Source organism: Thunnus maccoyii, chromosome 15, assembly GCF_910596095.1.
Source record: "Thunnus maccoyii chromosome 15, fThuMac1.1, whole genome shotgun sequence".
Lineage (NCBI taxonomy): Eukaryota > Metazoa > Chordata > Actinopteri > Scombriformes > Scombridae > Thunnus > Thunnus maccoyii.
In genome coordinates this window covers 23,091,292-23,104,933 of record NC_056547.1, presented here as the reverse complement: position 1 = coordinate 23,104,933, position 13,642 = coordinate 23,091,292, and the positions used below count along the sequence as shown (strand labels likewise).

General features: G+C 41.6%; 1 protein-coding gene across 1 annotated transcript; it reads right to left on the bottom strand.

The window, feature by feature from the left end:
* On the bottom strand, positions 1–13,437 carry sh3bp5a (SH3-domain binding protein 5a (BTK-associated)). The gene is made up of 9 exons (XM_042435147.1): positions 13,018–13,437; positions 12,397–12,459; positions 9,174–9,302; positions 4,553–4,717; positions 4,256–4,386; positions 3,951–3,993; positions 3,137–3,353; positions 2,652–2,999; positions 1–1,348 (listed from the first exon to the last, which is right to left on the bottom strand). Exons 1-9 carry the CDS (start codon positions 13,099–13,101, stop codon positions 1,173–1,175), a joined length of 1,356 nt encoding a protein of 451 aa, XP_042291081.1. The 5' UTR covers positions 13,102–13,437; the 3' UTR covers positions 1–1,172.
* Between the last annotated feature and the right edge of the window lie 205 nt (positions 13,438–13,642).

Genomic DNA, 13,642 nt, shown 5'->3' with positions numbered 1-13,642 from the left:
AGATATCAAATTAATCTGTTACGTGAAGCACATGTTTATTGCTGATTTTGTGTTAAACATTAACAACAGTAACCACAAAACACTGTTCATATACAAGAATACAGGAGTATAAATATAGAATATCTGTACTACAGGATATTATTTTGAGCATTTCTCAAAAACACATCAGACACACACTCAAAAACATCATTCACCTTTCACTCACACAAACACTAAAGCTTCAGAACACATTCACTCATTCATCCACAAATCCCAAGGGAAGACCATTTGTGTCTTAAAGGTTTAAACCTGATTAAAGAAAGTCTCTTTTTCTGTTTAGTGCTGTTGAGTACTGTGTGCACTCCAATTTACTCCTTCACAACTATTCCTCCAAATCCGACATTTCAAATTGACATCTAGGAGTTAAAGGAGGAGTTCAAAAATCAAGGCAGAACAAGACGTAATCCGTCATTTGACAGCTTGTTTAGTCCCATTTTGATCCTGTACTCGCGTTGAGACTGAGAGCCAAAAAGGAGGCTCACTGTTCACATTAATACAAAATGTTTCTTAGTGGCACCAGCTGTAGCATTTTAACATCAATAAAAGGTAACCACATTAGCTCCGACACATCACTATAAAGCTGTAAACAAGCTACACGATTGCTGAGAGGACTGACAGCCTCTACACTATGGACAGGAGATTTGCTGTACAACACAAAGAGATTTTATGGCACAAAAGAAGAAGAATGCAGTCTTCTTTTAGCACATACAGAGCTATGAAAATCAGGAAACATCTTTGCAACATGAAGCAAGGAGATTTATGGGAAATGTAGTCTTTTGAATAACACTAGCACTAATAATACCCACACTAATAATACACTGGTGTGAAATACAAATCACCAATCATCCAGTTCCTGCTCTTGTTTGTTTACAATACATCCACATGGATTTACAGTTCATCTGACAATGATATACTGATGTTTAAATACACTACGTATGGCACCTTTAATGTGACGCCATCTGATGAATACTGTGACATAATGTCAGGTTGGTTGGAGCTGTGGGTGTGCAGCTTGTTCACTCATTGCTCTAGTGAGCACTTTAGCTTGTTCTGCTCCACATCTTCTGCCATTGAGTCCATTCTGAGGCTTGAGGATGGGCAAAGGAAGTGTTTTTAAGCATGACAGACGTTCATTAGACACTGTTGAGTAGCAGAATGGTAGTGGTTGAGCTCGGAGAGGAGATTTCAGGGCTAATGTATTGGGGGTCTTGTTCATCCCCTGAGTCCCCTTCTTGTTTTTGTGCTACAGTCAAGGTCAGCTTGTTCAGACCGGCTTCTAGTGTTGCCTCTGCTCCCTCTGCTCTGTCACCTAAAACACACACACACACACACACACACACCAAGAAAGGAGGCATGCAATGGTGAATAAATCTGCAAGTTAAATGAAACCAGAGATACATCAATTTTTATTTACTTAAAATTGGAAACCGAACATCTGCCAGTTAATATCATCCACCTCTAGCATGATGGATATGATGTTATTGTCATTGACTATAGAATTTATCAATACTGTATTACTCTGGTTGACTGTGGGCAGCCCTTCATCTGAACTGTTCTCTCTGGATTGTTCAGACACCAAACAAGTGCAGACAAACACACTTTTATTATTCTTATAGTAAAACATTTAGCTGACATCTTTACTGTCTTGTTATTAAAAAGCACTCTGTGGTCTTGCCATCCTCCCGAGGGACAAATTAATACTTTTTTTTAGAAACCTTGGAGGGATTGTGCCTGACAAAGATCACATTTAACATTGTGCACTGAAATAGCTCTATAGCTTTTGGCAATAAAAGTGTTTTTTTTGCAGAATAATGGTATCAGCTCCACTGACAAGATATTACATTTTTGGGTATATTTTCTCGTATCTGACATTTTCTTTAATGGAATAGTTAAAACATTTTTGGAAATACACTTATTCATTTTCTTTCCCAGAGTGAGTGGAGAATATCCATATCAGTTTCATGTCTGTGTGTCCAGTATAGAGCTGGAGTCTGGACCTTATTAGCCTAGCTTAGCATGAACAGCTAACCTGGCTCTTTTTAAAGTTAAAAAACAACTACCAACGTCTCTGTAACTCATTACTTAGCATATCGTTTGTAGTATGTATGCTCACTGACTGTATCTAGCAAATGCTGCTGTAGCTAGAGACGCTGTGCGGAGGTGCTGAGTTGATAGCTAAATTGTTCATCAAGAAATTTTTACAGCATGCATCTCCCCCTAAAACCACCAATTGTAGTTTTGACATTTGTGTTTATGTAGGAAGTAAACAAACAAGACACAACATGTTAATTTGTGAGCTTCAGAGTTGTTGGTAAGTGAATTTCTGAACTTTGGACAGAACCAGGCTAGCTGTTTCCCACTGCGTCCAGACTTAATGCTAAGCTAGGGTAACCATGTCCTGACTCCAGGTCTGTCCTTAACGCATAGACATGAAAATGATATTGGTCTTCTAATCTCACTCTCACAAAGTAAATGAATAAGCATATTTTTCAAAACGTTGAACTATTTCTTTAATGATCTACTACAAAAACAAGAAACTATTTCAACATACAGGATGAAGCATCACTTCACAGGTCAACACACATGTACACACTGATGTGATGGAAACACACCTCTCTCCCGGTCGCAGTCTGGAGAGGAGGCACCACTGCACTGGCTGCGAGGGCCCAGGAGAGGTGAGGCATGCCCAGAACCGCACACTGAATCCGGGTCATGAGAGCTACAAGGGCTCACCAACTCCAGATCACCAGGACAGGAGGAGGAAAGAGTGGAGGAAGAGGGGGAGGAGGGGAGGTAGGAGCAGGGGGTGCAGAGCGAGGAGGAGGAGGGGTAAGGGCAGGGCATGTCGAGGGGGTTGGAAGCAGAGGAAGGTGAGGAGGGCATGGCTTGGGGTGAAGAGGTGGAGTGAGTGTCGGCATCTTCCTCTGAGCTGCCCTCTTCGTCAATCGATACTGACACCACTGAAACACACATACACACACAGATATGCACATTAAGCATGCAGACACACAGATGCACCAACAGAAAAAAAAAAAAAAACTGGATGGGGATGGATGGAGTGGATGATTATTCACTGCTGAGCTTCAGTTACACTCACTTGACAGACCATCTGACTCCATCTTAAAGTTGGAAATGTCCTCATGGCCCCCGTCTCCCTCTGCACCAACACCTTGCTCCCTGGTTCCCATGGCGAGGGAGCGCCGCTGGGCGTGAATCTCCTCGGAGATGCTCTCTAGGTTGCGTAGCGCTGCACGGTACTCGGCCTTAGCAACCACAAGTTTGGCCTGACGCTCGTCCACATGACGCTTCAGTTGCTATGAGAAAACACAGCTTCTTAGTAAAGCTGTATGTGCATTATTTACTTTTTGGCATAGAAGAAAACTTCCCTATGCTTAGTGAGCATGGCATTGATTTAATTGATTGTTTAGCTTGGTTAGTGTTAGTTTAGCATGTAAGCATGCTAATAGTTGCTAATTAACACTAAACACACAAAGTAAGGCTGAGGTTGTATTGTAGATATTTGGTCGTAAATCAGTGAATTCAAATTTAAATGCTTAAAATCCTAATGGCAGTGCTAGATGGAAGGTTAATGGATCACCAAAGTTTTTACAGTTCATCCTGAAGGGGACATGACTGTCTGAACAAAATGTCATGGTAATCCATCCAAAAGTTGTTGAGAAATTTCATTCAAAACCACCAATTGTCGTCTGGGAACGATGGATGTTTATACAACATTTTGTGACAACCATAGTTGCTGAGATAGTCTGAACCAAAGTGGTTGACCAACAGACTACAGGGTTTTGAAATTGTTTGGCTAGTATCCACCAAATGGCAGATGTAGCAGTTATGCAACTATACTAACATAATAGCTTTCAGAATGGTTCAGAAACCTCCTAATGTAATATACATACCTCAAGCTGGAGATAATACTTGGCTTTCAGTTCAAAATACGGTCTGCAGGGGGAGAAAGAGAATGAACTGTCACTGGAGAAATTGCTGGAAGAAAAACACTCCTCTGTGAGTAGTCACATTCCTTGGCTCTTACGAAGGGAGCACACCCCAACACTACACAATCAACGCAACCAACATCTGGACTGCATCAAATGACATAAGCTTAGCCCTCTTTCTCTCTCTTTCTCACACACAAGAGGCTCAAGCAGGGTGAAGCTCATGAGCGTCTTTTAAAGTCATTCAGAAAGGAAACAAAGGCACAGACCTGGATTTGTTGATAGAGCGTTTGAGTTTCTTCTCTAACTGCCTCATGTGGCTGATACACGAGTTGTAATTGGCTGCTGTTTTCTTATGTTCAGCTTCACTGCGTGTTCTCGCCTGCTCGGCCTCCATCACCTGCAACAATCAAGATACACGTTGTGTTTTAATGTATGTTCTTGTGTGTAAAAGGCTGCCCACATTAATCCAGTGCTGATTCCAATTCATTCATATAAACCTCAAGCACCAATGACTTGTTAGGATGGAACTTTTTAGTTTTGGTTGTCTTGCTTCAAGTGCGTACCCTCTGTGTGGCATGGTTGAGCATTTCCTGCCAGGCCGAGTCAAACTGGCGGCTGTCCTCCTCTAGAAGCCTCTCCTCGGCCAGGGCAATTGTCTCCTTGGCTGCCCGTAGAATTTCTACAGCCCGCTGGAACTCCTGGGTGGCTTTTTGGGCTTCAACCTGGGCCTGGATTTCAGAGACAGGGAGAGGACAGTTATAATTCATTCACGAAAGATGGGAAACAATGTGGTAAATATTAACACTGAGAAGCTCAGGGTTTCATGGCAAAGCTGACAGAAAATTTAGATCCTACCACTGTGGCAGCTTTAAGATACACTTTTTGGTTATCAGTTTTAAAAAGAATGTCGGTCCAGGGATTTTTCTGACATGGTATGAATGCAGCAGCAGACCTTGTGCTGCCTCAAGTGTGTGTGTGTGTGTGCGTGTGTATGTGTGTGTATTTTATGACCTACATTTGCTCTGGAAGAACCATGATTGATTCCTTATGACAACCATAGAGGAAAGAAAAGATTTTGTATTACACACATATGGGCGCACAGAAAGACAACCGTGCCTTGATCCAATAGACAAACAGAAGCTTTGTCAGTAAGGAAATCTGACACATTGTCAGTGGGTTCTTCCTGCCCACAGTCACAGTCAAAAGCAGAATTATATTATTTCCATCATGCTGGACATTTTTGGACCCACTCTCTCCACTCCAACAGGCGTGACTAAAAGGTCAGTGTGTTGGCTGACTACCCAGGATTAAGCAGTTACAGTAACTCTAATCCTATTCCTTCAAAAGATAAGAAATAATCAAGAAAATTTGGTTAACTAGGCAATTCTTATTTGTAAATCTAATGGAGACCTTTATCTTGCAAAAAGATAAAAACTTAACATATCCAGCATTTAATGTCAACATTGGGAACTCCCAGATCAAAAATGTCCTGAACATAACAGGGTTAATCAACTGTGCTTTCTGGAGGAAGCAGGGTGATAAACGTATGAACATAAACCAAAAACACTACATGCTTCTTTCATAAGGTCTTGTTTCTAGAGGGTTGTGGGTTGGGTTGCGTTACGTACTGTACATTCATTATGATATCAGTTTTTGGTAGGCTCTACCTCTCTACAGTATATCAATCATCAATCACAAACAGAGGAAACAAGACAAATTCTTTCTCCTAATGCCCCTGTTGCAGATTTTAACTTTAGGAAACACAATCAACTTAACACAGACAAAAGGGGTCACATAACAAAACTGTGAACAGCTATTTATTTTAGAAGTTTATGGCGTAAGAGTACTTTTTGTTCAGTGCAATAGTTTAATCGCACAAAGTTGAATTTCCCCTAACACAGTAGGCAAGTGGTATGTAACCCTATTCACATTTTATTATATACTCTGTCAATCTGTCAATATACTCCTTGTCCTATTTTAGCTGTATTGTCTGTCTGTGCTGTATAGTGTTTTTCTATCCTTGTGAATTTTGAATAGATTATTGTCTGCCATTGTTACAGCTAAATGAGATTTTAACTATGAAACAGATCCATCCATTCATTTTAGAACTATGTATATAGACCATTTCACTGTTTCAAACATAAACACTCCAAATTAGTCTAAATATATTTTCTATTGGAATGTTTTCCAACATCAGTAGCTGACTGGAAAGAGATGTGATCACAAGCTGCAACGCAATGGTCTATACAAATATAATTATCAGCAACTTTATTTTTAGGCTTCAGTGGATATGTTAATTGAATGGATTATCAGTTGCATTAAAACACCACTACAGTATGTTATCTTAAACATGCATTATTTGATTTTTGGCCATTTGTGGGCACTGTAAACACTAAATGAAAGCATTATCACCATATAAAGTTAATATGGTGACGTGCAAGCAAAGAGTCGATTATTTACACATTCAGCAGAGATGGAGCCACATAGCTTTCATGTGTAATCATGTTTCTAGCCTTCCAGCAAATTTAAGTCCAACATGCTGCTAAATGCTCCATTATGTTTACCAGCTAGTTGCTAACTGTGTCTGTCTGCTGTTTGGTGCTGAACAGTTAGCATACAGTGGGTTTATCAGAGCTTTTTCACTGAAAACAGCTGCCTGTTGTGTCTGGAAACAATGGAAAAAAGCTGATGAGATCAGTGAGAGTGATCTAAAACAGTACAGTTGTGAGCTGTAAAATCAAAACAGAGCTCAAAGATGCTAAAACACTCCATAGAGCTGAGGGGATCTGCAGTCGGCCGATAATTCTCTGTGTCATTACCAGCAACTTTCCGCATTACACAGCTTTAATATAATAGACTTGCAAAAGGTCAGTGTAGTTCATTCAGCGGTCTCACATTTTGTTCTCACGGCTTTCCCTGGCTCTCTGTAACATGACCCCCTGCCACTGTCAGTCATGTTTATGATACAGGCTCAAACAGTGACGTAAGCAAGCACAGAGCTGCATCCCCTCACACAAAATGCAGAAAATACAAAAGCTGCCATCTTGGTGTGGGTATTGTCTAGATATCTGAGAGTTGCTGTGGCTAGATATGCTATCCAGGATGGCGGAGGCCCCCTCAAGAAGGTGAAGAGATAGAGGAAGGGAGTGGGAAGATACCAGTTGCTGTTTTACGTGTAATCTGTGAGTTTGACAAACTGGCAAAGATGAATCCCTCCTCTTTGTCCCTTATCATGACCCACTTCCCAGGCCAGGAGAAGAGAGGGGGTGCAGGGAAAACAGAAGGAGGATGATGGATATTTGATGAAGAGAAACCAGGAGCGTGGAACAGAAAAGGAACTCAGACTTTAATGCTATCAATCAATGGTTTTTGTCGAGATGGAGATAAAAGTGCCCGCCCTTCACAGGACTTCCTTGACTGAAGCAGCACACTTCCTTTCTCATGGAGGGTTAGTGTGTATTCATACAGCTGTTTTCATTAGCTAAGCTACCCATTCTTTACTTTTGCAGGAACAGTCAAACTGATGACAAACTGATCTTTGGTACTCTGCTGAGTAACAAGCAGAGGCGGAGGACACAATTTGCCACTATCTTTATGGCACAAAAGCCTGCTGCGCATAAGACAGCATGCAAATACTGTCAGAGCACTGTTATCGGTTAATTAACTTGATGTCACAGAGCCCACACAATATGACTGTCTCAAAGGCAAACAATACAGTGTTTTTGTCTGAGATGCCATGACTTACTGTAACCTCGTGATATGCATGACGCCTATATGCCATATCATCCAACCAAAGGGTGTTTTTGACATGTGTAGCCATGCACGTGACTCATTTTTAATTTATGTCTCAGACAGTCATCCTGTCTGACATCTTTGTCTCTTGGAATTCACCGCGTTTACAGTTTCGGGAGGTGAGAGACGAAGAGGTACAGAGAGGTGACTGAAACAGAGAGGGAGGGTGAGAGAGAGGGGTGGGGTACAGGAGAAAGACAGCCAGACAGACAGGCAGTGGTGCAGAAGAGAACGGTGGGTAAAGGACAAAAGATAGGACAGTACAGGCAAATTCCTACACGCAGCCCCCCAGTCTGTTGGAATGTAAGAGGAAAAACATGGGGGGTTGGAGGCTGAGACTGGCTTATGGGTGGGGGTAGGTGCAATATAGTGAGTGTGTGTGTGTGTGCACACGCTGATAGGGTCAGTGAGGGTAAGCATTTGAATCCCTTTAATATAGGTCATGTATTAAATATTAAATATTCATCCATAAATCATGACCAGACAATACGCCAGTTTAACCCAAGGCCTTCATCGGCTTTACTCTATTTAAACCACCCAATCACACACACACACACACACACACACACACACACGGAACACACACATACACACAACACACATACAAACACACACAAAGCTGGGGAGGGCTTTTGATCCTTTCACGTGAACATAGGTCCCACTTAAAATTCAAAACCTCCCGGTAATCCCTGACTCTCACGTGTTACTGTCATAAGCAGATGCAACTGGCAGGTATTGTGTCATATTGCAAGAGAGACAGATATACAAGGACAGACACACACACACACACAGATACAAATACACAATCTATTTCAGTTTGACAGCTCAGCTCTGACACACAAATGTCAGCCTTCTGATGAATGACTCATAAGCTCCTTCCTTATTGGCTGGGACGAGGGGGGCGCTGGACTCTTAAATTTCTGGTGCTATCCAGTCAGATCAAAGCCTCAACAGGCTGGAGCAATGAGACAGTAGAGGACATGACCCGCTGGAAATGGAACAGCACAGTTAATTGCACTAACCATTGGGGAAGTTAGTATTTTGCATCTACCTGTAGCAACAGTGTGCAGAGAACTTGAAAAAAGAAGAAAAACTGATCTGGAAAAATATGGCAGGCCTAGGATTTTCAGTGCAGTTCATACAATTTCCTCTTCCCCAAGGATTTTGTGTGTGTGCGTGTGCGCGCGTGTGTGTGTGTGTGACACTAGGTGTGACTAAGTTAAAAATAGACATCACGTGACTGTGCTCCCTTTAAGTAGATATAAGCTGAGCTCTTTAAACTTCTCATCACTAATCCTCAGTAAGCCTGCCCTCACACTCTCTGTCTCCTGACCTCAGAGTCACTTCAACTCTCTCCTGTGAATGTGTTTGTGTGTGTGTGTGTGTGTGTACCTGTCTTGCCACTTTGCGGGCTTCCCAGTACGGTTTGGAGTCATCCACGGCTCGTCCGATCCTCTTAACCTGCTCATCCAGCTTCACTGTCGCTTCCACAAGCACCGCGCGAAACCGCTGGCGACCATCCTGCACACATGTACATACACAGTTGTGGGCTTAGAAACATATCAATCAATATACAGTCATAACATTGTAAAATTGTTGTGAAGGTGGAAACAGTGCTGTGAGAAGTAAGGAGGTGAAATCATTTTTAGACATGCTAATGGAGCGGCTGTAGGGATAATGATAGTCTGTCGGCTGGTCCACCACTTTGGTCCAGACTATCTCAACAACTATTGGTTGGATTGCCAATAAATGTTGTACTGATATTCATGGTCCCCAGAGGATGAAGTCTACTGACTTTGTTGATCCCTCTAGCGCCACCATGAGGTTTACATGTTCAGTTTTTAATGATATATCTCGACAAGTGATGGATGGATTGATGTTTTGTACTGATCAAAATTTCAAAGCAGGTCAAAGTTTTTACTCATCCAATCAAATCTCAATTTCTACTCAATGGACTGGCACCAAATTCTGTAGAGACATTCATGATGAGGATGAATCTTAATAACTTTTAAGATCTCATGACTTTCCATCTAGTGCTGCCACAAAGTAGACACTTGTGTTTTTGAGTGAACTATTGGATAGATTGCCATGTTATTTGACACATTCAGTCACAACCCCCCACAGGATGAATTGTCATAACTTTGGTCACATCAGCTTTTCAACTAGTGCCATAAACAGGTCAAAACATCAAAATTTCACTCTCTCCAACTCTGTAGTTCATGATCAATAACTGCAAAACCAATGCATTCCCATCAACCTCAGCTGTAGTCCATATTTAGTGCTTATTAGCAAATGTTAGCATGCTAACACACTAAACTAAGATAATTGCCACTTAGCTCAAAGCACCGCTGTGTCTAAATAAAGCCTCAGAGCTGTTGCATTCGAGGCACTTAAATACTATCCATGTCCAACCATTTAGACAGACGGTGAAATTCAGTCGGCTTGCCATGTGGCTCATGCTGTCCTGCTGGTGCTGATAAGTTTGGCCTTGTGCCTCCAAAGCAGGTCTCCTAATTCGAGTCATCACTAAACCATTTTACCAAATACAAGCTCAAGTATCTCAGTTTTAGTTTTTTGCTTCAATGGCCCTCTGTGTTGTTGGGCAAACCTAAAACCTGCATTCTTTTGGTGGTGCAATGATGTAGCAAGACCCAACATCCGTGTGTATGCATTTCTATGCATAAAGCCCAGGGCAGCACTTGTGACAGACTTGTTATTTGTAGATGAAGTCTCACTTCATATAAATGGCAGGCTTACAGAGGCAGGCCATCTGTGTATGCGTTCATATGTATGTGTGTGTCTATATGCTGTCATTTGCAGAAAAGGGGTTTAAATGGCAGCAGCACCTGCATCCTTTTCCTAAAACTGACGAAGGAATAAAAGAGGGGGTAAAGCAAGCGGGTGTTACAGGAAGCACACTTCCTATGACATCATTACGTTTCCTGACTTCCTGTTCCTGCAATGAGAGAGTGACGCAGCAGCATGCTGTCTTAGAGATAAATTATGTATCCTACCATCCAAGGAGGGTTGAATCGAGGGCAGCTGGACTTGGTTGTAGATACTTAAGATGTTACTTAACGACCCCAGAGAGATTAAAATACCTGGGACTCAGTCAGTTAGAACTGAAGAAGCCTCCTCCTCAAGTATCTACAACCAAGTCCAGTTGCCCTCGATTTAACCCTCCTTAGATAACCATGACCTGGATGAGAATCTTCACAGACATCTATGTATGCTACTGTTTATATATTGTAGGCAGTTAATGACAGCACAGTTTCACTCCTGACCTTTCTGTCTTAATCTCTCTCTGACACACACACACACACACAGTCTTGTATCTCTTCCAGGGCATATGAGAGGTTTAGCATTATGTTGGCTGAGTTAAGAAACTCATATCTGAGCATGGATTTAGCCTCAGTGCCTCTCAGCTTTCCTTGAATCCTCTGAATCTACTGTACATCGCCCTTAATCAACTCCAGACTCTGCAGGAAAACGGCCTCAAGCCTGCCAGCAGTAATTCCACATTCCTCAACTCCTGACTTTCCCCCTGCCTCGTGGCTTATTACCCTCTATCTTTTTGTGTTTGTTTATGTGTCTTTGCATAGATGGAGATATGGTTTTGAATTGTTCTAATAGGAGACACACGTATACTGTATGTGTTCTTCTTTCTTAGTTAAATGAAATTCTTGACAACTTTTTCTTGAAATATAACATAAAAGCAATGATCGAAATACCACCCTAAAAAAGTATGATCAACAATATATACTTTATTATAACAACTGATTGTCTGGTCTTAGTTCCAACATTTGGGCGTACACAGATCATGTCTCACTCTCTGTGTTGTTATATCTATTCCAGTTCAGATTTGTGGAGTTTGGATGTAAGTGAAGGTCTAATGAGAAACAGAAGAGGCCTACTTTGAGGAAAAGAAAAACTGTGGCCTAGCTCTGGAATGTTTTTACTTTTGCTTAACAGTAGTCCTCCTGCCACACATTTAAATACAAGTGAGCGCTGTAAAAAAAACAAACCTTAGCATACCACCCATCTTTCTGCTGTTTCTTGGTGCATTTTACAGCCTTTTTCCTCTTTAAAAGTATTTGGTTTGTTTTTAAAGAAAGGCTGAGTGGGTTGCGGGGAAACAAGGAGAGCACTTGGGATTCAGAGTGCTCCAGAGTGCCATTCAGATATTATATTTAACAGTCAGATCACAATTATGCCTCTTGTAGCACTTAGGGTTCATACAGTACACTGTTATTTAACAGGAATGGCAGCCGCTGCTTCTGTTTTTTTCCATATTTCCTCCAGAAGTGGCTCCTACATTTAGAAAATTTCCATCTTTGCAAGGCATTTCCATTTTAACTTTTTCAAAGGCAATGACCTCGTTGCTAGGCAAATTCCTGAAACACACCAAACCGTATTGGAAACCAGATGAATTATCTCACAGCGCTGACAGGATTTCTCACTTGTTTAAAATGCAGGATTTGAAGTCTGATGAATGTGAGACTAAACGGCTCCTTGAGATGGGTGTTTCTGCAGCACAGGCTTGGCGTGTTTATCCTGGCAGGGAGAGGCACTAATGATGATGATAGCGGTGTTGGTGGGTTTTGTTGTACCTTACCTCCAGTTCACTCTCCCAGCGGTTAATGTCATCTGTAGACTGGTTCAACTTCTCAAGTTCTCCCTGTTTACAGAAAACATGGCATGCATGGAAAGGCAGAGAGAGAGAGAGAGAGAGAGAAACAGAGATGGGTGGAGCACACTTGGAGCAGATTGTGTATCTGAAGGCTAAACTCAGTGACTTCTGTTTACTGAATTACTGAGACTGGAGCCCTCAGTGTGTGTGTGTGTGTGTGTGTGTGTGTGTGTGTGTGTGTGTGTGTGTGTGTGTGTGTGTGTGTGTGTGTGTGTCTGTTGAGGAAATGTTAAAGGGACAAATACTCAGATACTAATCTTAAATCTTGTGACAGTTGAAACACCTTAGAACATTGTATTGCATGACTGGACTGGTTGACTTTTAAATAGCACTATAATTAATAGAATATACTCGTTATACTGTATAATAGTAATACTTCACATTTAACTGGCTACAAGCTTCTCCAGTAAATTAAAGGTTAATATTTCTAAACATTATTCTGACATGATGTCCCTCTAAATAATTCTTCACATTATGGCTTCCCATTTTCAGTTCAATGTCACTTTCACCAGTGGCCACATCTGGAACCATTTCAAAACATCTCACCTGGATTCTTGGATCCACTTCTTCTTCCTCCTCAACACACTGCGAGTCTTCCTCACAATTATTCCCGTTTTGTAAAGAATCCATTTTCAGGATATCTGGAGATTTTGGCAACAAATAAAAGAAAAAAAGGAGGGTCTTCACTACAAAGAAAGCGCGACCCCGGGGTGCTGGACAGCAGTGGTGTCCAGCAGTGATCCGCCCTCTTTAACCTTTACCACGTTGCATGCTTCAGCCTTTTAAATGCTTCACTGTGTTTGAGAAGCTGAAGAGTCACGCTTTCTGTGGAAGAGTGCGTCTAGACGCGGGGAGATCCAAAACGCACTGTAGCGGACCACAACCTCAGAGATCGACCTGGGGAAAAGAAGTGTTAACTTCTCTGTAATGAACAGAAAGACCACTTCTGGTTGCGACTTTCCAAATAAAATCCACGTGTGGCGCAGCAGTAGGCTGTATAATCTTATGGGGGAAATTTGGGCAGGCTATGGTATGATAATATAGCCTAGCAAAAATTGTACTACTAAAACAATTATTTCAAATCTTTTACAATCCATCATATACATAAGACCATGTAAGAGACAGATATATCTACATCAGTCATTTTGATTTGTATATGCAAAAGTTGCAT

Coding starts and splice junctions, on each gene's coding strand:
- sh3bp5a (XM_042435147.1), bottom strand. CDS start 13,101: ATGGATTCTTTACAAAACGGGAATAATTGTGAGGAAGACTCGCAGTGT. Junction 9,303..12,396: donor GCTGGGAGAGTGAACTGGAG/GTAAGGTACAAC, acceptor ACATGTGTGCAG/GATGGTCGCCAGCGGTTTCG. Junction 4,718..9,173: donor CCCGCAAAGTGGCAAGACAG/GTACACACACAC, acceptor TCTGAAATCCAG/GCCCAGGTTGAAGCCCAAAA.